Raw genomic sequence first — 27,902 nt, forward strand, 5'->3', positions numbered from 1 at the left:
ATTGACTATTAAAGAAATTATATTAGTAGTCATTGTTTTGCTCCACGCACATATATACACATGTAACTCCTTCACTTTTTCATAATTCATTTGTCCTGATCTGTTTTTATAGATGCTCTCCAGACAATGCCCAAGATTATAACTGGTTCTAACTGTTCAAAGTGGCAACGTCTCCATATTAAAGTTTACCTTCGTATATACACTCAGATAAAACAGGAATATACTGCCCCACACCCTCCTGTTCCTCATTACTCTGAATAGTAATGAGTTATACTCTAAAAATTTTAGGCTCCAACAGCTTTACTTTAACCATTAGTTGAAAATGGCTCATTCTTTTTGTCTGCCAGCAATGTCTTGTCTAATATGTCTCTTTCCAAAGAAGTTATCTATAAACTTCTTAAACCAAGTTTACAACCCACCCACAAAAGACCTCATTTACAATTCTATCTTATTCTATCACATGATATGTTTAAACCCACGCTGAAAGTAGAAAATCAAATAATTCCTTTAAGATGAAGAGCCATTCATTAAACTGATGGATCTATTATTCTCTTAGCTGGCCAATCTTTCTTAAAAGTCTATAGTGAGTCACTGCCACAGATGATTTTAATTCCCTATGAGAAAGCCTGGTAATAAGTTTCACTAAGTGAATTTTTAAAAATTCTTCCTTATTGTGAAACAGACTAATGAATACTAAATTAGTTTTTATCAACAAATAAAATGTAACAATCCTTTCAGCTTTATGAAGGCTGTGTATTTAACTTTCATATACTTGTTATGAGGCTTATCCTCAGGATAAACAATTATGCCATATAAAAGATTAAGGCTTTCTCACATGTGTAGCCAACATGGGGTGTATGAGTCAGGACTCTGATTCCAAGAGGCAAAAACCCAAGTCAAATTAACATAAGCAGAAAAAAGAAAATTTATTGGATCACAAAAATGAAAAAGTAAAAGGGGGTGTAAACTTCAGACATGATTGGATCCAGAAGATCAAACAACATCCTCAGATTTCTGTCCCTGACCTCAGTTTTCCTTTGTGTTAGATTTATCCTGGGAAGGCTTTCTTCATGTGGTGGCAAAAAGGCTACTGGTGAGTTTTTAACCTTACTAAATCCTTGAAACTTGCAATTCTGGGGTGGGGAAAAAAAATCTTTTCTTACTACCCATAACAATGACCCCCTAGGACTCTACTGGTCTAGACAGGGCCATTTGTAAATCCCTTATCTATCATGAGGTTGAAGAAAATAATTGGCCTGCCTATGACCAATCTACTGCTCTTCCTGATTAAACAATTTTATCAGAATGATATGCATTGAGGGTGAGATAAGTCTCAAATAGGGTACAGAACAGATCCAAAAGTAACAGATGTCTACTACTCAGGCTATTTCAAATAAGGGATGCTCATGAACTGAAGGCTTCTCCATAGGTACTACATTCATAGAATTACTAACTGAAGAACTCACTGATATTTATTTAATAAGGACTGAATGGTGACTAAATGTTTTCTTTCTTATACTTGTTATACATAATCAGAGAGCTTCTCTATTATGAATTTTCTGATGTCGTCGAAGAGCTGAAGCACAGCTAAAATTGTTCCCACATTCATTACAGTTATAGGGTTTTTCTCCAGCATGAATTCTCTGGTGTAGCCTAAGGGACAAGATCTGATGGAAAGCCTTCCCACATTCATTACATTCATAAGGTTTCTCTCCAGTATGAATTCTCTGATGTTGATTAAGGTATGAGCCACAACTGAAGGCCTTCCCACATTTGTTACATTCATAGGGTTTCTCTCCTGCATGACTTCTCTTATGATGAATTAGAACTAAAGCATCACTGAAGGCTTTCCCACATTTACTGCATTCAAAAGGTCTCTCTCCAGTATGAATTCTATGATGTCGATTAAGCTGTGAGTCAGTCCTAAAAAACTTCCCACATTTGATGCACTCATAGGGCTTTTCACCAGTGTGAATTCTCTGATGTTGATTAAGGTGTGAGCGATAGCCAAAGGTCTTTCCACATTCATTACATTTAAAGGGTTTCTCTCCTGTGTGAATTCTTTGATGCAGAGTAAGGGCTATGCGTCTGCTGAAGGCTTTTCCACATTGATTACATTCATAGGGTTTCTCTCCAGTGTGAATTCTCTGATGTTGATTAAGGTGTGCACTCTGTCTGAAGGCTTTGTTACATTCCTTACATTCATATGGTTTCTCTCCTGTGTGAATTCTCTGATGTTCCACAAGGAAGGCATAACGGCTAAAGGCCTTCCCACATTCATTGCATGCAAAGGGTTTCTCTCCAGTGTGAATTCTCTGATGTTGAGCAAGGTGTGCACTCTGTCTGAAAGCTTTGTTACATTCCTTACATTCATATGGTTTCTCCCCAGTATGAGCTCTCTGATGCTCACTGAGAAAGAAGTCATGGCTAAAGGCTTTTCCACAGTCATTGCATGCATATGGTTTCTCTCTACTGTGAATTCTCTGAGGTTGAGTAAAGAACGAATAACAGCTAAAGGCAGCACCACATTCAACGTATCCATGGGATAATTTTCCAAGATGAGTTGTGTGATGTTGAGTAAGTAATGAGTGGAAACTTAAGAGATCTGAAAAATCATTACTTTCGTAATGTTTCTCCCCAGGAGGAATTTCTGCATCTTTACTAAGGTATGTATTCTGGTTGAATTCTTCACATTCATTACCTATCAAAGATTCCTTCTCAGCATGTAGTCCTTTATGTTCAGTTAGAACTGAATTTGCGGGGAACATTTTATCATAAATATCAAATTTATGTACTTGTTTTACTGTGGGAACTCTCTGTTGTGTTAAAAGTACTGAGTTCAAGAGAACATTTATCTCAGAATTATTATATTCATTGTCTCTTTTCATGGCAGAGATTTCCTTAAGAGTTGTCACTTGCCTGAAATGACTCTCCCGATTTCCCTGATGCTGCTCATATTCACCCTTATATTTCCAGGCTTCTCTGAAACTGGAGGATTCAAGGCCATAACTTGTAAGTCTTTCCATTATCATCCCCTGGGATATTTCCTCTTCATCAATGTACCATTTTGGAGATAATGCCTTGATTTCATACAAAGAGTCCCATTCTGAAAAATATCAAGAAAGCAAATGTCTCCTTTTTACCCTTCCAAGGAGAAAGAAAACTGTTATAGAAGAAATTAAAGAATTTACTTGGAGAAAAGAGGGGAGAAAGTCATGGTTTTGACTTTTTTTTATCAATTTACATTCCTGTCAGCAACATGAAATATGTCTTCGAACCCATTCACACTGGCTAACATCATTCTAAAAATATTTGCCCTTACGAGTAAAGAGTACCTCATTATTGTTTTAATTTGCAATTCTATGATTATAAAATTGAGCATTTTCATATATATTTATGTACCTTTTATGTATTTTGTGGTTTCTTCTTTGGTGAATTCCTTATTCAGGTACTTTGCATATATTTTAATTACACTGGCATTTCTTTTAAGTGGTTTATAGAAGTCATTATAAATTTAAGACATTAAGGCTTTTGAGCATTTTTCTCCCTCAAATCACATGTCATCTTCATTGATAATTTTATTGTCACATCATCTTGATTTATAATGCTTCTGATAAAATTTTTTAAAAATTTGTATGAACTCAAATCTTCCAATTTTTTCATTATAGAGCCTGGCCTTTATGTCATTTTAAGAAAGACTTTCCAAAACCCAATATTATACAAATATTATCCATAACTTTTAAGAAAATCTTTTTACACCACTAATTTGAAAAACTACCTTTATCTAATACTAAATTCTCATATATACATGGGTGTATTTTTGTACATTCTTCACTGTTCCACTGATCTATTTCACTGTTCTTATATCAGACCAATCTCATGGATAACAGGCAAAATTCTTAAATATTAAAAATTGAATCAAGCAGTATATTAAATAAATAATACACATGATGAAGTATGTAATTCAGAAATACAAAAATTGTTCATCAATAGGAAATCCTTTATTATATTATTATCTATACTTTCCTATATTTTTAACCTCATCAGTAAAAAAAGAAAAAAATATTTCCAGAAATAAAAACTTGACTCTCCATCCTGATAGAGAACATATCTACCAGGAAAAAGTGACCCAAAATGGTCAAGGCTAAAACATGTCCTGATAAAATGACTTTAAAATGAAAGGTTAGGCCCGTGAGCCATGGTTGCTGAGCCTGTGCGTCCGGAGCCTGTGCTCTGCAACGGGAGAGGCCACAACAGTGAGAGGCCTGCGTATCGCAAAAAACAAAACAAACAAACAAAAAAATGTGAGAGCTAAATCTGTTTTTATACAGTGAGAAACATGATGTTCCAGATGTATAGAACACCTGGATAAAATAAGAAAGCTACACATTTATGCTGGTCGTTTCAGGGAGTGGGAAAGAATGGCAAGTGGTAAAATATTATCTTTTCCTTTAATCTTTTTAAATTTCACTTGTTACAAAGAATTTGAATTACAATTGTACTTTAAAAAAGTAACAATGGAAATTTAAAAGAAAAAAAATATATTGTGTGTTTAATTACATTTCATAGAATTATTATCCCTGAATCATAATTCTGTTAGTACACCAGTATAGAGATTATTGCTTAATATTTAGGTGAGAACAATTTCCTTTTGTTTTTGAGAATAATTCTGTAAAATCATTTCCAGTAATGGCACTCTTCCCCAAATCAAAGGTTTAACAAGGGAGATGCAAGCAGAATAATCATGAAAACACAAAGCAATACAACAGTAACAAAAAATTTCTAACTTCCAATAACAGCTCAATTTAGAAGAGGGTTTATGTCTTCAGAACAAAAGCATTCCTCCTTGACTTTCTAACCAGTCAAAATCTGTGTATTCTACAGAAAATCTGTGATGTTATTCCCATAAAACTACCCTTTACTGCTTCTGCCTCCATTAGATTTCCTAAGCACTAGTGTTTTAATGTACAGGTTTGAAACAAAATCCTAATGTGATTTCTTTATAATGTGTGTGTTCTTTCTCTTATCCTAGTGTCTAAAGTCTTCTCCATGGCTGGACCCCGAATAATATACCTTTACATGCTAAGTGATATCTGGAGAGTGGGAGAGGTTTAATAAATACCCTAACCCTAAAGCGTACACTAACCCTAACCCATACCCTAACCCTAACCGATACCCTAACCATAACCCGTACCCTAACCATAAACCATACCCTAACCCGTACCCTAACCCTAACCCGTAGCCATACCCTAACCTGTACCCATCTAGGAGATCAGAACAAAATATAAAGACACTTATACATAAAGGGAAAATATCAAGCTGGCATCAGACTTCTTTGTAACAACATTTAACACCAATACTATGCTATAAGCAACTTAAGGAAAGAATGGCCAATTATGAAAAAGGTAGAGCTTAGGGGGACATTGTTTGCATGAACTCTTTTTGAGGAAACTGCTAGAGAGCAGATTTCAGCCAATCCAGAGATGTCCAGAGAAATTTCAGCAAAATGACCTAGTGGAAAACACTAAATATATATAACTACAGAATTAAGACAAAAGGAAAGGTTGGGATAAATGTGACACAAGAGCATGTAAATATAATATGCCTGGACAATGTAAAAAGCATACAAGTAACAAAATTTGGGAAAACAAGGTGGGGAGTATAATAAGGCTATTTATTGACACATCTGTAACAGGTAAAAAAATCAAAGGCTAGTTTTTAAAGCTGACCAATCAAGTAATAGAAGGAATAAATACTGTCTAAAGAAACAGAGCACTATAACCGTGAAGGCTCTAGAACAAAAGAAGAATCTTTCTAATTATTATAAAAACTATAGTATTACACGACCAAAAAAAGCCTAGGAAAACAGACAAGCTAAAGTCTTTTTTAAAAACTGTAAAAATCAGAAAATATAACACAAAACAATGTACAGAATTAAGCCCAAACATATTAAAAACATGGTTGGACTTTCACCTATTAAATTGAAATGATATCCAGACTGGTTCACAAAGCAAAACTCAATTCTATACTGCATATAAAGCTCACGTTTAAAACAAGGTGATTTTACAAAGTTGAAAATAAACAGATGATAAAGGCCCTAAAGAAAGCATAAAAAGGCAAGAAACACATTCTCCCCGAGGGCCTTCAGAAGGAAGGCAGGCTGCCAACATCTTGATTTTAGCCCTGTAAGACCCATTTTGAACTTCTGACCTGGATCCAGAGCTGTATGATAATATTTTTGTGTTGTTATCAGCCACTAAATTTGTGGTAATTTGTTACAGCAGCCATAAGAAACTAATACAAAAAGCAGACAGGTACAACATTTTTGGGGAGGAATTTGGCAATTCCTAAACTACATATGCACTTACTTAGCAATCCTACATCTACAAAACAACCCTGAAAATAAAGCCTCAACAACAGGAACATACATATTTACAAGATTATTTATGGCAGCATTGTCTGTAATTGTAAACTACTGCAAACATCCTAAATGTTCACACATTATAGAATATTCAATGAATTACCATAACATCCACAGAATGGAGTATTCTGCAGCTGTCAGAAAAATGAGGAAGCTCTCCATGAACTCATGGAGTGATTTCCTGTACAGCTGACCCCCGAACAATGCAGGGGCTATGGGTATAACTTTACAGTCAGCCCTCCGAATCTGCAGTTCAGCATCCATGGATTCAACCTACCTCGGATCGTGTAGTAAGTATTTATTGAAAAAATTCGCATATAAGTGGACCCTCTCAGTTCAAACCATGTTGTTATAGCTAAGTGAAAAGAGCAAATGCAAATCTACAGGTATATCTGCTCATTTGTGCAAAAGAAACATAAAAAGGACAAACCTGAAAATAAAGACTGGTGATCTACAAGGGGTGGGTAAGAAAGGGGCAGGAAGAAGTAGGGAACAGAAACAAGACAGTAAGGATGAGGAGGGAGCGACACTTTTCTGAGGATACATTCTTGTAAAGGTCTGATTCTTAGGAGCATAGTAATGTTTCAGATACAAAAAAAAAAAAAAAAGTAAAATCAACCAGGATGTAGTAGGAATCAACAGAAACAAATGAACCTAGAAGAACTAACCTAAGTAACTCTGGAAAATAGTTTTTGACTGAATACTTAAGACTAAAAAAGTACATTTGTACCTAAATACAAATAATGTAATCTATTTAGTAAATTTATTTCTCACAGAGGAATAGGTTAGAAATTCTGAAACTACTTTGTGTGTACACTTAAATGGAGGAAATAGTTAAATACACTGCTTCTCACTGTCAGAAGAAGAAATTACAAATAAGTAAAGGAGAAAGGCTATGATAAACCCTGTGGAGGGTAGGACTAAAATCAAGGTATCAATATAAACCAATAATTTAATGTATTAAAAAAATAAAGACAGAAATAAATATAAAAGTGTGTGTCTGTCTAAAAGTGTGTGTTGGTATACATACATATATTTTCCAGCTCAGTCTGCTGTGAGGGCCTAGAAGAAATCACTTCCAGTAGCAATAAGTACACCTAGTACCCAGACCTTGGTTTCTAAACATCATTTCCCAATAAAAGGAACCAGGGCTCCTTGGAGAAGTGGTTGATTCAAGGCTGGGGAAAGGAAAACAAGATGAACCTGGAACACCTGGAACCATGAAGTGGGGCATGTTAAAAGGTCATAGGAACCAACTTGAAGAAGATCTAAATGGTCAAAGCTGGAACACTTTGAGCAACAAAATAATGATACAGTAGTTTTAACTCATAGGAAAAAAAAAACCCTCATTCCATAAATATGAAGAAATATTTTAATATATAAACAAATGGGAGAGATGAAACAGCTCTTCCAGACAGAACAATCCTAGTTAATATGTGTAAATAAAAGAAGAAAAATAAAAATGTCAACATTAGGTCAATACCACAACAGCGGTAACTGTTGCAGACAAGATCCAACAGGGCCGTGGATGCTAAAATTAGTGGGCAAAAGTTTCAGAAGAAACTGAATAGTATCAAGTATCTTCCCCAAATATTTATTAATTATACATAGAAAAATAGTAACTTTACAATGGAGAAACCAGGCAGATACCACCTTCACCAAGTGATGAAAATTAACGTCACTGATAATAAGATATATCAATATTATCAATCCTTTGGTATGATGCACTCACTGCGAAGGATACAACATTATTTCTGTGGCACTCTTTTCAAAAATGCACTACCTCAATCTAATCATGAGAAAACGTTAGATAAACCCAAATAGAATGCAAGCAAATGTAATGAGCCATTTGTCTAGAGTGAAGCATATCTGAAGACTCTGGAGAGATTTCTCCAAGAAGGTAAAATCAATAGATAACCTAATGTGTCTGAGTGTCTTAAGAGATTTAAACAATTGATCGGGAGTTAAGAATTGAGTTAGGAATATGTATATAGAAAACTAAGGAAAAAAAATAGACAAAACCCCAGATAATTATTAATGCCAAGAAAAAGAAAAAGTACAGAAAAAGTAACCTTGGTATATGCACAGCACAGCTACGACTAACACTTAATAGCCATAATAATGTAAACACTGAACAGTGGTTCAATAAAAATTAAGATATTGGTATGGGACCTAATCAAACTTACAAGCTTTTGCACAGCAAAGGAAACCATTAAAAAAAACCCAAAAGACAACCTATGGAATGGGAGAAAATATTTGCAAATGATGCGACAAGGGCTTAATCTCCAAAATATACAACAGCTCATGCAATTCAACAACAAAAAAACAACTCAATCGAAAAATGGGCAGAAGACCTTAATAGACATTTCTCCAAAGAATACATACAGATGGCAAGCAGGCCCATGAAAAGATGCTCAACATCACTAATTATTAGAGAAATGCAAATCAAAACTACAGTGAGGTACCACCTCACAACAGTCAGAATGGCCATGATTAAAAAGTCTACAAATAACAAATGCTGGAGAAGGTGCGGAGAAAAGGGAACCCTCCTACACTGCTGGTGGGAATGTAAGTTGGTGCAGCCACTATGGAAAACAGTATGGAGGTTCCTCAGAAAACTAAAAATAGAATTACCATATGATCAAGCAATCCCATTCCTGAGCATATACCTGGACAAAACTATAATTCAAAAAGATAAATGCACCCTTATATTCATAGAAGCACTATTCATAATAGCCAAGACATGGAAACAACCTAAATGTTCATCTACAGATGAAAGGATAAAGAAGATGTGGTACACACACACACACACACACACACACACACACACACACACACACAATGGAATACTACGCAGCCATAAAAAGAACGAAATACTGTTATTTGCAGCAACATGGATGCAACTAAGAGATTACCATAAGAAGTCATAAAGAGAAAGACAAATACCATATTATATCACTTATATATGGAATCTAAAAATATGGCACAAATGAACCTACCTACAAAACAGAAACAGACTCATAGACATAGAGAACAGACTTGTGGTTGCCAAGAGGGAGGGGGTGGGGGAGGGAATAACTGGGAGTGTGGGATTAGCAGATGTAAACTATTACATATAGGATGGATAAACAACAAGGTCCTACTTATAGCACAGGGAACTATATTTAATATCCTGTGATAAACCATAATGGAAAAGAATATTAAAAAAAAAGAATGTCCATATGTGTATAACTGAGTCACTTTGCTGTACAGCAGAGATTGGCACAACGTGGTAAATCAACTACACTTCAATTAAAAAAATAAAACTTTAGAAATTACGATATCAGTGAGATAGGAAGACAGAAATTGTATGTGTGCGCGTGCATGCTCACACACATGTTGGATTCAGGATAAGAAAGTACTAAATTCTTATTTTCTTAATGAAGATATTGGATGAGGACTAAACCTGAAAAAAACTATCAAGAAATAGCAACATAAACATATTTATTAGAGACGTGAAGGAGACACCAAAAGAAGCTGCAAAAGTAAAGAAAGTGGATCCCTCTAGGGAGAGGGAAACTGGGAAGCGGGCAAGAGACCTCCTTTTTTAAAGGAATAAGCCTTATAAAACAACCTGTCTCTTCAACCAATGTGCATGCATAACTTTGATAATAACTTTGATAAAATTAAAACTCTAAAAAGAAATCTAGAAATGTATATAACTCTATCCATAAAGGGGAAAGAAGAACTTAAAAGGAACAAGATTCAGGGTATAGGTAGAAATATTATTGAGAATATAACTTGATAGAAATAGAGAGGAAATGACCCACTGAAGCCCAGGACAGCCTCCTCAAATGCAGGGCAGTCTTCTTATGACCACTTGTGCTGTCACCTTACAACAGCCCTCCCTGTTCCCCGTCACTCACCTGCATATTGACCATCTGACATCTCTCTCTCCACCATGCAAGGATCCTTCCCTTGCTCCAATAAGGAGATCATGTTGGGCTTAGAAATGGAAAGTCCTGTTTACAGGAGAAGAAAAATGAGAGCCAGCAAGACAGACAGATAGATAAACAAATCAACTTGCTATTGCTGTTCCAGACTCAGACTCAATCTCTTGGTCATTAGGCAAGAAAGGACATTAGAGGAAGGGCCAGAGAATGGAAAGATGCTTGAATGGAGAATGAGACAGACAAAGCTTCTTTCATAGCAGCAGTTCTCAAAGTACTAGAGCAGAAGAACCATCACCTAGGAACTTATTAGAAATGCAAATTCTCAGGCTGCCCCAACCAGACCTACTGAATCAGAAGCCACAGTGGTTCTCAAATTTTAATGGGTATCAGAACCACTTGGAGGGCTCATTAAAACCCAGACTATTAGGCTTATTCCCAGATTCTGTAGGTCTATAGTGGGACCCCATAATTTGCAATTAAAAAAATTTCCACGCCATACTAATGCTGCTATCCCAAACCATCATTCTAGAGCAAAGGGAACTATACTCATTTATAACTCTATGAAACTACTTTGAATAATTTCCTGGGAACATTAAGTAGAAATCCAGCTAAGCATTTAAGATGCCCTAGATATTCCCAATGGAGGAAGCATAAACACCTCATAGGGAAGATTTGAATTATGGGGGATACATATCCTTACCAAGCCATACCAAGTTCCTGTAGTTCTCCAACATGACATCTCTGTACAAATCCTTCTGAGATGAGTCCAGCCATTCCCACTCCTCTTGGGAAAAATTTAGAGCCACATCCCTGAAGGTCACCAAACCCTGAAATTTTAAAAAGAATGCTGTTTGCCAAGTACTCCCATACGGTCCTAGCATCTTCCTCTCTCTCTCAGAAGAATTTAACTCAGTTGATCATCTCCTTGAAATGCTTTCTACTATTGACTCACGGGACCCACACTCTCCTGGTTTTCCTTCTACATCAGTCCTTCTTAGTCTCTTTTGCTGGTTCCTCCTCTTCTTGTCAGCCTCTTATATTGAATGCCTTAAGCTCAGTCCCTGGACCTCTTTCCTATCTACATTCGCCACAACCCTACCCTCAAGATAATCTCATCCTGTCCCATGGCTTTAAATACACTAATGACTCTCAAATTCACATCTCCAGTCCTGAACTCTAGATATATAATCAATACTTTACTTGGATATCCAACAGGTCTCTCGAATTTAATATATCTAGAACTCAATTCTTGATTCTTATCTCATCCCACCCTGTCTTCCCATCTCAGTAAATGGCATGACCATTTACACAATTGCCCAGGTCAAAAATCTTTGTAGTCATTCATGATTTCTTTCTTCCTCTCATACTCCACAACCAATCCCTGATCAAATCCCATATTTTATATCTCCAATATACACCCAGAATCTCACCAGCTCCAATGCCACCACCATGGTCCAGGAAGCTATCACCTCCCACCTGGATTATTGCAGCAGTCTCCTGACTGGCCTCCCTGCTTCCACTGTTACTTCTCTGCTATTTATTTTCCTTTTAAAACATAAATCAAATCATATCACAAATACCCCAATGGTTCTCCTTCACCTTTAGAACAAAAGTCAAAGTTCTGGTCATGACTTTTAAGTGCCTGCATAATTTGGTTCCCAGCTACTGCTCTAATCTCACAGTGCACATTTCTGTCTGAGGGTACTGGCTTATTGCTATCCATGGAACACATCAAACATGCTCCCAACACAGTAACTTTGTACTTGCTATTCCTTCTACTTTTTTAAAGCTCTTCCCAGATCTCCACAAAACTTACTCCCTACTTTAACTCAGGTTTTTCTTTGCTCAACTGTCACTTTCTCAGAAAAACCATCCTTGACCTCCCTATTTGATAATCACACTCCATCCTTTATTTCACTTGCATTCATCTCCAACACAACAAATCGTGATTCATCTAAAGAGGAAAAGTTCTGTTCTAGCATACATTTAAGCACAACACTGAGTAAAAATAGCAACTAAATGTTTTGTAGAAGGATTATATGAACAAATAGTGGAGAGAGAGAAGTGAAGAGTGTGCTCACTGGGCTACCTGTGACTATCTCTGAGGTCCCAAAGTCCTGAAAAATGATGTGGAATTTCTGGAAACAAAGTGAAAATATCAACTTACCTGGGACATGGATTTACATAGTCCAACAGCCATTCTTCCTTCCTTCTTCAATTTTCTCTTTTGGAGAACAAAGTCCTGAGAAGGGAGAGTTAAACAAGAAAAAAAAAATGGCAGAGCAGCCCTATGTTGCTGATCTGAGACTCACAGAGTTTTTTGCCCCTTTATGGTCTCTAGTTTCTTTACATGGACCAGCCCTACCCTGTTCCAAGATCTGAGAAAAAAGGCCAAAGCTGAACTTAACCCCTGAACTACTGACTGATATTAAGGACACACAGCCTGAACTCAACAAAATCTAAAGTCCATCCTATCACCAATAAGACAATTTATGATCTAGCCCTGGCTGCCCCTTAGACCTCATTTCCCACTCTTCTCCCCCTTATTCACCCTACTCCAGGCATACAGATTTCCTTATAGTTCCTCAAACATTGTCCACACTCCTTTTTCAAGGCTGTGGCCTTGGCTTTTCCTTCTGCCTGGACACGGCACATTCTCTCTCTTCATTCTTATCTGTGCTCAATTGTTAACAACATTGGAGGGACCTCCCTATTCTACCTAAAGGGAATCTCCCTCCAAGTTATTATTTTTCCTTATCTTGATTTATTTTTCTTCTTAGCATTTAACATCATTGGACATGTTACTTTTTTTTTTTCTGTTAACTGTTGTCTTCCCAAACAACAGTATAAGATTTAAGACAGCCAGGATTTGTTGGGTTCACTGGTATATCTCTAGTGCTAGAATAATGCCAGAACCACTGTAAGTGCTAAAAACATATTTGATAAACAAATAAATAAATCTTACTGTGGCTCCTGTAATATAAATAGCAATGTTACACATGTTGTGTATGTCATTATCTTATTTAATCTTCACAAAACTGCAAAGGTAGGTATTATTATCCCCATTTTACCACCAACTGAAATTGAGGTTCAAAAAGCTTAAACAGCTAACTCAAAGTCATAAGAGTCAAACTGCAGTGTGGCTCAAAAACTGGTCCTCTTTCAAGAGACCACAATGTTTGTATGGGAAATATTCAGCATAACCTGAGAAATCAATGCTATATGTTTTTCAGTGAAGCATATTCAGAGGTGGCAGGTGTTACCTCTATTACTCCACAGAAATTCAGCCTGAGGCAAACATTGACAAATTTCAATACCAAACCAACAAGAAACTGCACAGCCTGAAACAAGTTCCTTGTCTTCTCAGAGCCAACATTTCTTCACTCTGAAAACAAAGATAGTTGTGTTTGACTTAGAATTTAAGATATACAATCCCCTAATTCTGGGCTACTCTGCACTAACCAACTCAATCTGTAAGAAAATTATTTCCTTAGTGTAATGCAGCTTGAATTTGTTTATAAAAGCCTTTGCAACCCAAGAGGAGAATCAGTGAAGTCTTCTCAGCACCTGGGAGCTCTAAGTAGCACCTGCATAAAAAAAAATAGCTTTTAAATTGCTGTTTCAAATCGCTGTGTATCATCTGAATAATACTTTTCAAGTTTGAGATGAACCATCAGTCACTGAAAGGTGCTATGAAAGACTTGTGCTTTATATAGACCCCCAGACACACACTGACTCTCCATTCCTTTCCTCATTGGCTACGTGACCTTGGGCAAATCAACCCAACTGTCAGAACCTTTCCTCACTGTCAAGATGCTTGAGCCAACTCCTGGCATAGAGAAGTGCCACCCTTATTGCCACTTAGATTTTACACACACAGTTGAAAAGGAAATGAGAGCATTTTTCTTTATTACGTGAAGTCAGAACCAAACACTTAGTTCACTTGGTATGTGAGAAAAAGAGCCATGGATCAGCCTCTCTCAGCACCAAACATGGAAGAGTTTTGACAAGGACAAACCTAAAATCTCAAACTCCATGGCCTAAGGAGAGGAAGACTGGGCTTTCAGGTTGGGCTTTCCTCCCCCAAAGGCAGCCAATATGAGGATGGTTTCACCACAGTGTCTTTAGATTGGGTTCTGTTACTCACAAGGGGACCAAACAAAGAGACCCAGGTTAAGTTCTATGTCCAGAAGGGTCCTAGTCCAAGACCACAGACAATACTCTCCAACACCCTCAGAACTCAGGGCCCCCATTTTTCACCCTCACAGCATGGGAAAGATCAAGCGAGTTTAGCAATTAAAAGCAAGGCCTCTGGAGCCAAATTGCCTGGGCTTAAGTCCTGATTCTGTCATTTAGTAACTGTGTGAATGTGGGTGAGTAATTTTAATCTTTCTGTGTCTCACAATCACACACTAGGTCTGACATACACATACAAATTCTCACCCAATCACACACATATATATGGTCACATAATTGCGACTGTAATGTCACATACATACACAGTGGTATTAACACAAAGATAGAGATAACGATACACAGTTACTCCAACAGAGAGACAGTCACACACAATCTCATGCATAGTGACATACCACACAAAGTCACACATCCTGTCACAGTTACTCACACAAAATTATACCTGCAGATATAGATGGTCATGGGCACGTAATGACACCTTCTGTCACACACATTCAAACGCAGTTATATCCACAGGGACAGGGGGTCAAACACAGTCACACACACACCCACACAGCGACACACACACACACACAAAGTCACACCCGCAATCTCTCACAAACCCATACACAATAACACAGTTACACCTGCGGAGACAGTCACGCACAAACACACATAGACTCGGAGTTTTATACCGGAGACAGACGGTCACAGTCGCACACAATTACATACACGGTGACACACAAGATCACACCCTGTCACACCCGCAGCCTGTCACACAGTCTCCTCGGCGGCGCCCTCCTTGTTCCTACCCCGTTCCCTGCCGGTCCACCCCAAGCCCGGCCCTGCCCTCTGGCTCTCGCGCGTAGCAAGGCCCTACTCACCTCCCAGCCCCGCTGGCTCTGGAAACACGCCCAACGACCCAAGACCGGCGATGTCGCCTCCCAGAATCCCCTGCGGGGCGGAGCGGGGCGGGGACTGAGGCGCGCGGGACACCGAGCTCCGCTGGGTAAACTCCAGCTGCAGGAACCTGGACTAGCGACTCGGCTTTTCCTTCCGACCCCGCGGACCACGAGCCCCAGAACGCTTTGCGCCTCGGCCTCTTTGCGGAAAGAACAACATTTCCCACAGGGCCCCGAGACACGCCTCGACATCGCGCCTGCGCTACAGGTGACCGCGGCCGCAGGTGCGGGTACACGGAACGCTGTGTGCGACCCTGGGCGATCTTGGGCACTCAAATGACTCTGGGCTACTGTGTGTGAGGGAGTGGTGAAACTGTGCACGTCCGTGACTGTTATTGAATGCTCAGGTGGGGCGGTTTGTGTGTGCGACTGTCGCTGCACACTTTTGTGCTTGCTCACTACGGGGCAACGGGTTCTGTCGGTGTAGTGAGCTTCTGTATTTTCAGTCACGCCCATGAGTGTGGGTCGTTGTGTGACAGATTGTGGGTCTGTCACGCCAAGAATGAGAGAGTGATTGTGGGTGTGTGAAGAACTGTGGCTGACTTTGGGCATGACGTTTCTGTAACTGTGTTCTTATCCCAGAGATCGCAGGAGTTTACCCATAATGGGCGGTGTTTCTGGGCTTTTCTTTAGGGTTGAGTACATGGGAGAAGAGTGTTTGTGTGTCTGTGTGTGTGCCTGTCTCCAGGTCTAACTGTTCTCCCACCCCCACCCAACCCCTCACCTCCGGCCATGGGTGGGGTCAGTGTTATCCTCATTTTTACTATCCCTTCTCTGATTGCCCCATATGTGATGCCAGGCACAGAGGGTAATTATATTCCAGTTGTAGGAAGATGCTCATTTGCACCAAAGCCATTTATAATGTTGTAGCCAACAGCTCTGGGGTTTATTGCTGTTTCTCCTTTTCACTTTAAAACTTTAATTAGGGCCCAGCTTTAAGAAAAACTGTCCACAGTCAGGAGGAGAAGAATGTGAACCCCTGAGTGATGTTAAAGAAAACCAGAGCTGAACAGTAGTTGAGGGGTTTTTGTTTTGTTTTGTTTTTTTAATTCAGGAAATATTGCAATAGGGGGAAAGAGACTTCAGTATAGAACTGGGCTCAATTCCAAATATAGCAAGAACAAGTGGGGATTTATAGGCAAGGAGCAAGTTGGGGTTGGGGGGTGGTCAGTTCATGGGAAATTACAAAGAGGAGACATAAAGTGTAGGGGGGAATTCTCACTATACTGACCAACAGGATTCTTGCTGAGGGCTGGCCAGAGTGATCAGATACCACCTGGGTGGATGAGGAATTTAATTAGATATTGAGACTGATCAGATATCAAGAACTCAAGCTAAACTGACATGACAGAATTCTTGCTAAAAGTGGGTGTTGCAAAGACAAACATTGAAGCCCAAAGGTTGAAGCCTAGTTAAGAAGAGGGTTCAGAGGAGTCTGACTAAAAGTTTGGTCAAGGAGATAGTCTTTGTCAGTGAAGGTTCCAAACAAACCAACATTCTTCCCCAGACCTTGGAAGATCTGGAAGGTGCACCCAAGTCAAGATCTCGGTAAGTGGGGGTGTGTGGAAGCAAAGGGAAGTTCTTGAAATAAGAACACATCCTTGGAGATTCCCTCCAATCCCCTCCCAAGAAAGAGCCCTCTAATAGCTAAAGCCCCAGAGTCTTGGACAAAGGGAGTCTGGCTACTAGGACTAAAGTGATTTGCACTTTACTCTGTGAAACTGTTGTTACATTGCATTGTTACATTCAGAAGAAAGCAAGCAATTATTTTTTAAGGCTCCACAAACATTTAATAGTTGGGTTGCTTTAATGGGAAATTTACCCTTTAGGAATTCTTTGGATGATGGGACTTCCCTGGTGGTCCAGTGGTAAAGAATCCGCCTTCCAATTCAGGGGACGCAGGTTTGATCCCTGGTCAGGGAACTAACACCCCACATGCTGTGGGGCAACTAAGCCTGCCCGCCACAACTGCTGAGCTGGGGTGCCTCAACGAGAGAGCCCACGTGCCTCAAACTACAAAGTCCACATGCTCTGGAGCCCGAGCACCACAACTACAGAGCCCATGTGCCCTGGAACCCATGTGCCACAACTAGAGAGAGAAAATCTGCATGCCACAACTAGAGAGAAGCCCTCATGTCACAAGAGCCCACGCTGCAATGAAAAATCGCACATGCCTCAACGAAGATCCTACATGCCACAACTAAGACCCGACACAGCCAAAAAAAAAAAAAAAAGAATTCTTTGGATGATAATTGTGGTTTGGTGCTTGACAAATGCATCACACAGCTCTTCCCTGGACTTAACTATCACGCAGGTTAGAGATCTTCTTGGATGTTTCATTCTAAAGTGCTAGAAATTTAAGATACTTCCTGACTGGTAAGGTGTACCTTCAGAGAAACTGTATGTATGACTATCTCTTCATATGTCAGTAATTGATCATAAGAAGACTTTTTGTCCTTTATTTTTCTTGTCTCATACCACCAAGTCCAACACTGGTTTGAGCCCAGTCATCTCCAGTAGAGTACAGCAGTGGTCCTCAAAGTATGTCAACTAAGTGTTTGTACTGCTCAAAGAAATTGTCGTAGGACTCTGTTTATCAGGGTCTAATCAAGAAAGCAGAACTATGCTGGGAATTTCAAACAGAAGATTTAATTACAGGAAATTGATTACACAATTTTGAAGGAAGGCCTCAAAGAGCAAAAAGGGGAGAGATTTGTAACTTCAGGAAGCAGCTAAACCCTAGAGCTTGGGGAACAAAGGGGAAGAGATGGGTTTACTAGAACCTAAAAGCTCTGAAGAGGGGTGTCAGGCTGGCTGTTAACTAGGTTTGGTACTGGTGCTGGGAAAGCAGGAAGATTCTACAGGCAAGCTAGAGAGATTCTGCTAGAGATATACTAGATATATCTAGATGCTGCTAGAGAGATACTAAAAAATCTGGAAAATAGGAAGCGGGTACCTTCTCCCTTTCTGTCTCCCAAAATCCCTTTAATGCCTCCATTGGCAAACTATAACAGGAAGCCAACTAGCAAGGGAGAATAGGAAATGTCTTTGTCAGAGTCCCAGCCCTAGCATCACAGAATAAGAGAAAGACATGCTTGGAGCTGAAACAACAACAGGGAAGTAATCAGCATATGAGCGTTTTAAAATTTGCTGGAATATAAATTAATATAACTTTCCAAGTTCCCAGGAACTTTTCTTAACAATGTTTCTACTTCCTTATAAAGGAATCTTAGTAGGTAACAAAAACTGGCTCATATTTAGTAATGGTGTCTTAATAACAAAGCAATACAAATTGTGAAATAGTTTACATCTAGTTTAATATGTAGTTATTTCGATGCACTGATGTTTTTACCTATTTTGTTGTAATTTTTATAATGAATATATATTTCCCCAACTTTACTTATTATCGAATATAAATATTTCATGGTAAACCACTAATTGCCCTCATGATGTCACAGTCCTCAGTATCCTAACAAGTGTGAGAATCATGGTATGTGATTTGTTTTGTAGACTATTATGTATATTAGTTATTGATGTATAATTGACTTTTACATTTGTTTCAGGTACACAATGGAATGATTTGATATTTGTAAGTATTGCAAAGTGATCACTTCAGTAAGTCTAGTTAACATCCATCACCATACATAGTTACAAAAAAATTTTTTTTCTTATGGTAAGAACTTTTAAGATCTACTCTCTTAGCAATTTTCAAATATGCAATACGGTATTATTAACTATAGTTACCATGCTGTACATGTACATCCCCATGATTTATTTTATAACGGATCCCCTTCACCCATTTTGCCCAACCCCCGCACCCTGCCCCTGGCAACCACCAAACTGTACTCTGTATTTATAAGCTCTGTTTTTTCAGTTGTTTCTTATTTGAAGGCAGTAGTTCTTCTTTGTATTGAGAATGAAGTAAAATTGAGAGTGAAGAAACCAAGAACAACTTCTTGTCTTAGTTATTTTAATTGACCATCCGTATTCTTTGCCCTAGAATGTTTTTATATAACCCTGTGGACTGAAGAATAAAGCACGATTTTACCAGGGCTTACTAGACACGGCTTATTGAGATGTTTGGAAAGCATTCATACCCTAACATTAACGCTAGTGAAGAACCTCCCACACCAAAATTTGTGATTGTCAAATCCAGATACATATAAAACCCACTACTAATTTCTAGGGAAGAGAATTTAAATTTAATGGGTAACTTCTAAGAGCCAAGAACTGTGTAATTTCCTTTGTATCAAAAGTGTGACAACTTATGAAAGTTCAGATAGCTGGTTTGGTACAGGGGTCAACCTTATTTACTTCTCAATAGCATACATGTCTGTGATGGTATACCTTGACACATCATTTACTAAGCTTGATCTTCCTTTATCAGAGCAGTGGTCTTTCATATATTTTGTTACATTCCCCTTGAAACAATTTTTAAAAATAATGTACTCCCTTTTACATTTTTAAGTTGACACCTACAATGTTTTCATAAGTTTAAATAATGCAAAGATATAATTTCTAGCATATTTTCAATAGGCTAGATATCTTCATCATTCATTAAACACACACGAGCAAGCTCTTTTTTTTTTTTTTTTTTTTTTGCGGAATGCGGGCCTCTCACTGCTGTGGCCTCTCTCGCTGCGGAGCACAGGCTCCGGACGCGCAGGCTCAGCGGCCACGGCTCACGGGCTCAGCCGCTCCGCGGCACGTGGGATCCTCCCGGACCAGGGCACAAACCCGCGCCCCCCTGCATTGGCAGGTGGACTCTCAACCACTGCGCCACCAGGGAAGACCTCTTTTTTAACATTTAGAAATTTTACATGGTACCTTTTACTTGAAATCATTTCCACTCCACTTTCATCACTCAATTTTATCTTAATGTAACAACTGCTTATCCTCAAAAATATTTTATTAAATCTTGTTTTACTTCTCTGCAACAAAAATGAAATTTTAATTCTTATCCTGTGACCAAAATGCTCTGTGTCAAAGTTTCCTTAAAGATTTAGTTATTATAATTATTAGTACCCAGTTGATTAAAATAACAAATACCTCTAACATTTTAATAATTATTAACATACAAAGAGTCACACCGGGACTTCCCTAGTGGTCCAGTGGTTAAGACCCCACGCTCCCAAAGCAGGGGGCCCAGGTTCGATCCCTGGTCAGGGAACTAGATCCCACACGCACCTAAGAGCCCGCATGCCACAACTAAAAAAATAAAAAATCCTGCATGCCACAACTAAAAAGATCCCACAAGGGACTTCCCTGGTGGTGCAGTGGTTAAGAATCCGCCTGCCAATGCAGGGGACATGGGTTTGATCCCTGGTCTGGGAAGATCCCACATGCTGCGGGGCAGCTAAGCCCGTGCGCCACAACTACTGAGCCTGCATGCCATAACCACTTAAGTCCGTGCGCCTAGAGCCCTTGCTCCACAACAAGAGAAGCCACTGCAATGAGAGGCCCACGCACCGCAATGGAGAGTAGCCCCCACTCGCCGCAACTAGAGAAAGCCCACATGCAGCAACGGAGACCCAATGCAGCCAAAAATTAATTAATTAATTGATTAAAAAAAAAAAGATCCCACATGGCAACAAAAATCTCACACTCAGCAACGAAAATCCTGCATGCTGCAACTAAGACCCGGCACAGCCAAATAAATAAATATATTTCAAAAAAACAAAAAGCTACAATTTGGCCCTCCTTTGGCCAAGACCTTTCCTTCCTGATGAGAAGTCCATATGCAAAGAGACATGCATGTCCAGAGCTCACAAACCCCTTCAGACCATGCTTTGGGTATCTGAGAATTCCTCACTCAAGTAGCATCAAGCTTGCTTCCAGAGCCTGTACACCTCTTCTGTGTCCAAAGCTCCATCCCTTGATCTGTCCTACAAAAGGTGAAAGTGTTGCCTATGTGTACATGGTGGTCAAGTGGAAGCTATTTGGTAAGATTAGACAGAGCTTAGACATGCAAGCTGGAGTGTCCAAACCTAAGGCTCCTTATGGCATGGGACAGGGATGGGGGTGGGAAGAGAAGGGCCTGGCTGGGGACTTCCACTTGTCCTGTTGACTCAGGTCTCTAATTGTCAGTGGGCAGTTTTGCTTCTATATGATTTATTTTGGAGACCACTGGTCTTAAGATATGAATGTGGTTTGAATTAGGGTAGTAAATGGTAAAGTCAATGAAAAATGGTCAAATTGGGATGCAATTTAAGTGTAGAACTAACAGGAATGGCTGATGCTTGGATGTGCATATGAAGAAAAGAATAAGTTAGATATAATGCCTAAATTTTTGTCCTGAACATCTGGATGAATGGTAGTGTCATTTGCCAAGACAGAAAACAAGTATGTAGCAGGTGTCTAGGATGGGGGTGGGGGTCATGTTCACTTTGAGATGCTTGTTGGGTATCAAAGAGGTGATATCAAGTAGGCATTTAGATATATGTGTGTATAGCTCAGTGGAAAGGTTGGTACAAGAATAATAATTTAGGAATTTCAATTAAGATGGAAGTTATATAATGACCAACAGGAACTGGCTTTTACAATGAAGGTATTTGTTTCTCCACTTAGCAAGAAGTTCATCTGGCTTATCAGCTGAACAGTTATATCAAATGTATTTTATATCATTTATTTTCATAGTGGATACCTTTTATCAAGTGCAATCAGTTGATTAATTACAGAAGCTTGGTTTTAGTGGGAAATCATGTAAAACGATACACACTAAAACATTTAAATTTTATCCTACATTTACCATTGCAACAAAAAGAATAAAATATCTAGGAATAAACCTACCTAAGGAGACAAAAGACCTGTATGCAGAAAATTATAAGACACTGATGAAAGAAATTAAAGATGATAAAAATAGATGGAGAGATATACCATGTTCTTGGATTGGAAGAATCAACATTGTGAAAATGGCTCTACTACCCAAAGCAATCTACAGATTCAATGCAATCCCTAACAAACTACCACTGGCATTTTTCACAGAACTAGAACAAAAAATTTCACAATTTGTATGGAAAAACAAAAAACCCCGAATAGCCAAAGCAATCTTGAGAATGAAAAATGGAGCTGGAGGAATCAGGCTCCCATACTTCAGACTATACTACAAAGCTACAGCAATCAAGACAGTATGGTACTGGCACAGAAACAGAAAGATAGATCAATGGAACAGGATAGAAAGCCCAGAGATAAACCCACGCACATATGGTCACCTTATCTTTGATAAAGGAGGCAGGAATGTACAGTGGAGAAAGGACAGCCTCTTCAATAAGTGGTGCTGGGAAAACTGGACAGGTACATGTAAAAGTAGGAGATTAGATCACTCCCTAACACCATACACAAAAATAAGCTCAAAATGGATTAAAGGTCTAAATGTAAGGCCAGAAACTATCAAACTCTTAGAGGAAAACATAGGCAGAACACTCTATGACATAAATCACAGCAAAATCCTTTTTGACCCACCTCCTAGAGAAATGGAAATAAAAGCAAAAATAAACAAATGGGACCTAATGAAACTTCAAAGCTTTTGCACAGCAAAGGAAACCATAAACAAGACCAAAAGACAACCCTCAGAATGGGAGAAAATATTTGCCAATGAAGCAACTGACAAAGGATTAATTTCCAAAATTTACAAGCAGCTCATGCAGCTCAATAACAAAAAAACAAACAACCCAATCCAAAAATGGGCAGAAGACCTAAATAGACATTTCTCCAAAGAAGATATACAGACTGCCAACAAACACATGAAAGAATGCTCAACATCATTAGAGAAATGCAAATCAAAACTACAATGAAATATCATCTCACATCAGTCAGAATCAAAAAATCTAGAAACAATAAATGTTGGAGAGGGTGTGGAGAAAAGGGAACACTCTTGCACTGTTGGTGGGAATGTGAATTGGTGCAACCACTATGGAGAACAGTATGGAGGTTCCTTAAAAAACTACAAATAGAACTACCATATGACCCAGCAATCCCACTACTGGGCATATACCCTGAGAAAACCATAATTCAAAAAGAGTCATGTACCAAAATGTTCATTGCAGCTCTATTTACAATAGCCCGGAGATGGAAACAACCTAAGTGTCCATCATCGGATGAATGGATAAAGATGATGTGGCACATATATACAATGGAATATTACTCAGCCATAAAAAGAAACGAAATTGAGCTATTTGTAATGAGGTGGATAGACCTAGAGTCTGTCATACAGAGTGAAGTAAGTCAGAAAGAGAAAGACAAATACCGTATGCTAACACATATATATGGAATTTAAGGAAAAAAAATTTCATGAAGAACCTAGGTGTAAGACAGGAATAAAGACACAGACCTACCAGAGAACGGACTTGAGGATATGGGGAGGGGGAAGGGTGAGCTGTGACAAAGCAAGAGAGAGGCATGGACATATATACACTACCAAACGTAAGGTAGATAGCTAGTGGGAAGCAGCCGCATAGCACAGGGAGATCAGCTCGGTACTTTGTGACCGCCTGGAGGGGTGGGATAGGGAGGGTGGGAGGGAGGGAGATGCAAGAGGGAAGAGATATGGGAACATATGTATATGTATAACTGATTCACTTTGTTATAAAGCAGAAACTAACACACCATTGTAAAGCAATTATACCCCAATAAAGATGTTAAAAAAAAAACCCACATAAAACCCCAACAAAGCAATAAGTGATGTTGACCAAAAGTGAAATGAATTTAAGCAATACGGGTATGTATATGTGCACTGGCAAACTTATATCGTGTGTGGACAGAATGGACAGATATGGACAGTCTATAACTGGTCATATACTCAACAGTACATTATGGACACATTCCAATGGAAATTGATTATAGATCAGCATCACTGTATTTAAAGGATATAGCATTGCATTATTGGAATTTACTTTGATTGACTGATTCTATAAAAACACTTTGGACAAAAACACTGTGTCATATATTTATGCATGATGATGATTTGTCTAAGAGAACTTTTTAGACATGAGATTGCCAGCTTAAAGGGAATGCCTATTAAAAGTGTGAATGTTGGGCTTCCCTGGTGGTGCAGTGGTTGAGAGTCTGCCTGCCGATGCAGGGGACACAGGTTCGTGCCCTGGTCCGGGAAGATCCCGCATGCCACGGAGCGGCTAGGTCTGTAAGCCATGGCCGCTGAGCCTGCATGTCTGGAGCCTGTGCTCTGCAACGGGAGAGGCCAAAACAGTGAGAGGCCTACGTACCACAGAAAAAAAAAAAAAGTGTGCATGTGTGTATAAAAGTCACACATATATGCATTGTTCCAAAACAATGAAAAAGTTAAACTCACCAACAGCCACAAGTTTTCATCACAGTCACATAAACCTGTTTTCATCCCATTCCTTATGTCAGCAACCTGTGACATTGCTGATCACTTCCTTATTCCAGAGAGCAGAAATGTGATCTCAGGAACCTATCATGCTCTTTCTCCTATTTTTTTTTTGTTTGCTCCATCTTCTAAACTGAGACAGTCATATCATCTTCACCATTTTTCTTTTGCGATCCTATGCTACATCAACTCTAAGGATCCCATCTATGTGTGCCAGGGTAATATCACAATATATTAAGCAGTATGATTTTATCACTACCATTTTCTCAGACTTAATGAGACTTTGCCTCTCGGACAAAATGCCAGGGGTCTTAGAGCACATCAAGAACGTATTCTTATAAGAGAACCAGGGGAACGCAATCCAAAAGGCTCAACTTTAGATTTACAAATGTAATTTCTCCCTGCTGCATCCCAAGGCATTAAGAGAATGGGTATCTGGCAGAGTCAGTCTTTCCTGCTCACCCTTGACTGAATGAAGCTATGTACTTGATGAGTGAACAGAAATCTGAGTGAAGCATGGGGGTTAAACCTACACAACTATAACCATCAAGGTAGGTACTTTAAGTCAATAATAAAACAGCCACATAGTGTTTGGGGTTTAAATAGGAGATGTTTTCTTCCCCAGGAATGGATAATGACGTGCCTAGAATCTCCCCAACTCATAAAGTGAACAATTCAGTAGAGAAGACATAGCTATGGACATGTCTAGGCAGGGAAGCCCTGACATTATAGGTCTGCAGAGATCCTACATGCGTTAGGCCAGAAGCCAGTTTTTCTCATGCTCCTGGTAATATTTGAGAAGTACAGTAGAAACAGAACTGATAAAAGTCCTAGATTTAGGAACAAGGGATATAGCTGTGATGATTGAAGACTGATAAATAAGGATCAGACGGCTCCTACATGAGTCATCAGAGAGCAATGTGAATGGATTACATTAAAATAATAGCCCGATAAATTAAATGCATGTTATTACATTTTATGAGCTCAATCTAGGTAAATTCAGAGCCTAACTTTGTGGGGAAGGGAGTGGTGAAAAGACCCTGAATTGGCTAAAGAAATACTGAATTTCTTAGGTTTTTCCAGATGTGACAGAAATTCAGTTTCTATCATCTAACAGGTTGAGGAGCCAAAAAATTAATGCATTATTTAAACTAATTTTTGTTTGCTGAAATTTTGACACTGAAATTCCTAATTGAAACATATGGGTGAAATAGATAAAGTAAATAATGCTGAAGTATAAAAATTCACCTCTTCGGGACTTCCCTGGTGGCGCAGTGGTTAGGAATCTGCCTGCCAATGCAGGGGACACGGGTTCGGGCCCTGGTCCGGGAGGATCCCACATGCTGTGGAGCAAATAAGCCCGAGCGCCACAGCTACTGAAGCCTGCGCCTAGAGCCCGTGCTCTTCAACAAGAGAAGCCACCACAGTGCGAAGCCCACGCACTGCAACAAAGAGTAGCCCCCGCTCACTGCAACTAGAGAAAACCCATGCGCAGCAATAAAGACCCAACACAGCCAAAAATAAATTAATTTTTTAAAAATTCACCTCTTCTACTACATAGTTTTCTGTGGAGCATTTTTTAAAAAACTTTTTAAATTTAGCTACTGGAATAGTACACAGTAATGCCTTTGTGAGACACCAAAAATAAAGAATATTGCTTTACATAGCAAAGAGATTACCAGAAAAGGAATATGAAGACTGTAATTTGGAGATAAGAACAACCTAAGAGAAGAATTTCTCCAAAGATGTTAACAGTAAGATTCCTTTAGATGGTCAAAAAATATAAGCTGACATTTCACCTCAGGTCTCCTCTCTGATCAGCTGATGTGTTACTCCTGCCTCACTCATTTTCACTTACCTAAGCTTGTGGCTCCTGTCACCATTCTCTCTTCCAGCCATGGCTCTTTCCCATTCTCAAGTAAGGAGATTACAGATGGTTTAGGCCTTCTGGTTCCTGCTTGAGAGAAGAAAAAGAACCTATCAATGCTATGAACTTCCCAGAATTGGGAAGCAATGCTTTGATAACCCAGAATAAGGAGAGTTATAGCTACCCTAGAATTCTTTTTCACACAATACTATCCCCAGCCAACTCTATCAGAATGCAGATTCCAGGGACCCATGTCCAACGTTCTCAAAATGAATCACCATGGGATGGATGTTCAAAATCAGAATTTTTACCATGCTTAAGGAGACTTAATATAAATAGAAATTTTAAAACTAATGGCCAAATAAGGATAAGAAAATCATCCGAAGAATAGGTAAGATCAACGTCCCAGCATTCTGAACATTATGAAACAGGCAACATGAACCTGCCCATTTCTAATTCCACAAAGCACCTAAAGCTTCAGAGTATAGGAAACATACTGGCATACCAATCATAATTTCCCCCAGAGTCATAACGTAGCAAACAAAGGAATATGGAACTCTTATTTTGAGTTCAGAAAGAATGATATACTTACCCAGTGAAACCAGGTTGCTTTAGTACTCCAACATCACACCTTTGTACAAGTCCCTCTGAGCAGGGTCCAGGAATTCCCACTCCTCCTGAGAGAAGTCAATGGAAACATCCCTGAAATTCACCAACCTCTAAAATGAGAAACCCCTTATGAGTATGATTGTGTATGCCACTTTTATCACAGAGAAAACTTTTTATTAAGGGCATTAATAAAAAGTCTTAATTTAAGGATTGTCTATGGTAGTGTTTCTGGTTTAGCTCCAAGAAAGGTAATTTTGAGTGTCTGCAATAATCCTAGTTTTTTAAACTCTACCTTAGCTACTTCAGATTTTACTATATTTTAAAGAACAAAGAGTTTTTATGCATAAGAAAAAATAGCAAACAACAAACAAAACTGAAGATTCAATCAAAAATAAAAGTGTATATGATACACACTGAATGCTTTAAAATCCTTACACATGAGAGATGAGGGTGGGCTATAGTACAGACCTGCATGCAGTCTTCTATAAATTGTAGGGTCAAATCCCATCATTCCTCAAAGAAAATAGTTCCTGGCTCACTGTCATTTACTCCAACTCAACTCTTGTCTTAATTCATGGGGATTTCATATAGG

The 27,902-nt window shown here is 38.9% G+C and overlaps 1 protein-coding gene and 1 long non-coding RNA gene across 7 annotated transcripts; one reads left to right on the forward strand and one right to left on the reverse strand.

The window, feature by feature from the left end:
• Positions 1 to 901: 901 nt before the first annotated feature.
• Positions 902 to 27,422, reverse strand: ZNF527 (zinc finger protein 527). 6 transcript variants are annotated; one of them, XM_060132306.1, is made up of 7 exons: positions 27,294 to 27,422; positions 26,693 to 26,788; positions 15,411 to 15,480; positions 12,521 to 12,595; positions 11,054 to 11,180; positions 10,327 to 10,422; positions 902 to 3,106 (listed from the first exon to the last, which is right to left on the reverse strand). In XM_060132306.1, exons 2-7 carry the CDS (start codon positions 26,731 to 26,733, stop codon positions 1,533 to 1,535), a joined length of 1,983 nt encoding a protein of 660 aa, XP_059988289.1. In that variant the 5' UTR covers positions 26,734 to 26,788; positions 27,294 to 27,422; the 3' UTR covers positions 902 to 1,532. The 6 variants fall into 6 exon arrangements, with proteins under 6 accessions (XP_059988289.1, XP_059988291.1, XP_059988292.1 ...); XM_060132308.1 differs by lacking the exons at positions 15,411 to 15,480; positions 27,294 to 27,422 and adding an exon at positions 13,617 to 13,738 and having other exon boundaries at positions 26,693 to 26,791; XM_060132309.1 differs by lacking the exons at positions 26,693 to 26,788; positions 27,294 to 27,422 and adding an exon at positions 13,671 to 13,738 and having other exon boundaries at positions 15,411 to 15,546.
• LOC132510392 (uncharacterized) lies at positions 15,521 to 19,585 on the forward strand. The gene is made up of 3 exons (XR_009537295.1): positions 15,521 to 15,712; positions 17,318 to 17,802; positions 19,052 to 19,585. It is a non-coding gene; the product is annotated as an uncharacterized LOC132510392 (long non-coding RNA).
• Positions 27,423 to 27,902: the final 480 nt, after the last annotated feature.

Source organism: Lagenorhynchus albirostris, chromosome 19 (genome assembly GCF_949774975.1).
Source record: "Lagenorhynchus albirostris chromosome 19, mLagAlb1.1, whole genome shotgun sequence".
In the NCBI taxonomy this organism is placed as follows: Eukaryota; Metazoa; Chordata; class Mammalia; order Artiodactyla; family Delphinidae; genus Lagenorhynchus; species Lagenorhynchus albirostris.

What these genes read in the sequence shown, in the direction of transcription:
- ZNF527 (XM_060132305.1), bottom strand. Translation starts at nt 15,680, where the DNA reads ATGTCGAGGCGTGTCTCGGGGCCCTGTGGGAAATGTTGTTCTTTCCGC. An exon ending in AGAGCCAGCGGGGCTGGGAG is followed by an intron (nt 12,596 to 15,410) that starts GTGAGTAGGGCC and finishes CTCCCTTCTCAG; the next exon opens with GACTTTGTTCTCCAAAAGAG. An exon ending in TATGTAAATCCATGTCCCAG is followed by an intron (nt 11,181 to 12,520) that starts GTAAGTTGATAT and finishes TTAAAATTTCAG; the next exon opens with GGTTTGGTGACCTTCAGGGA.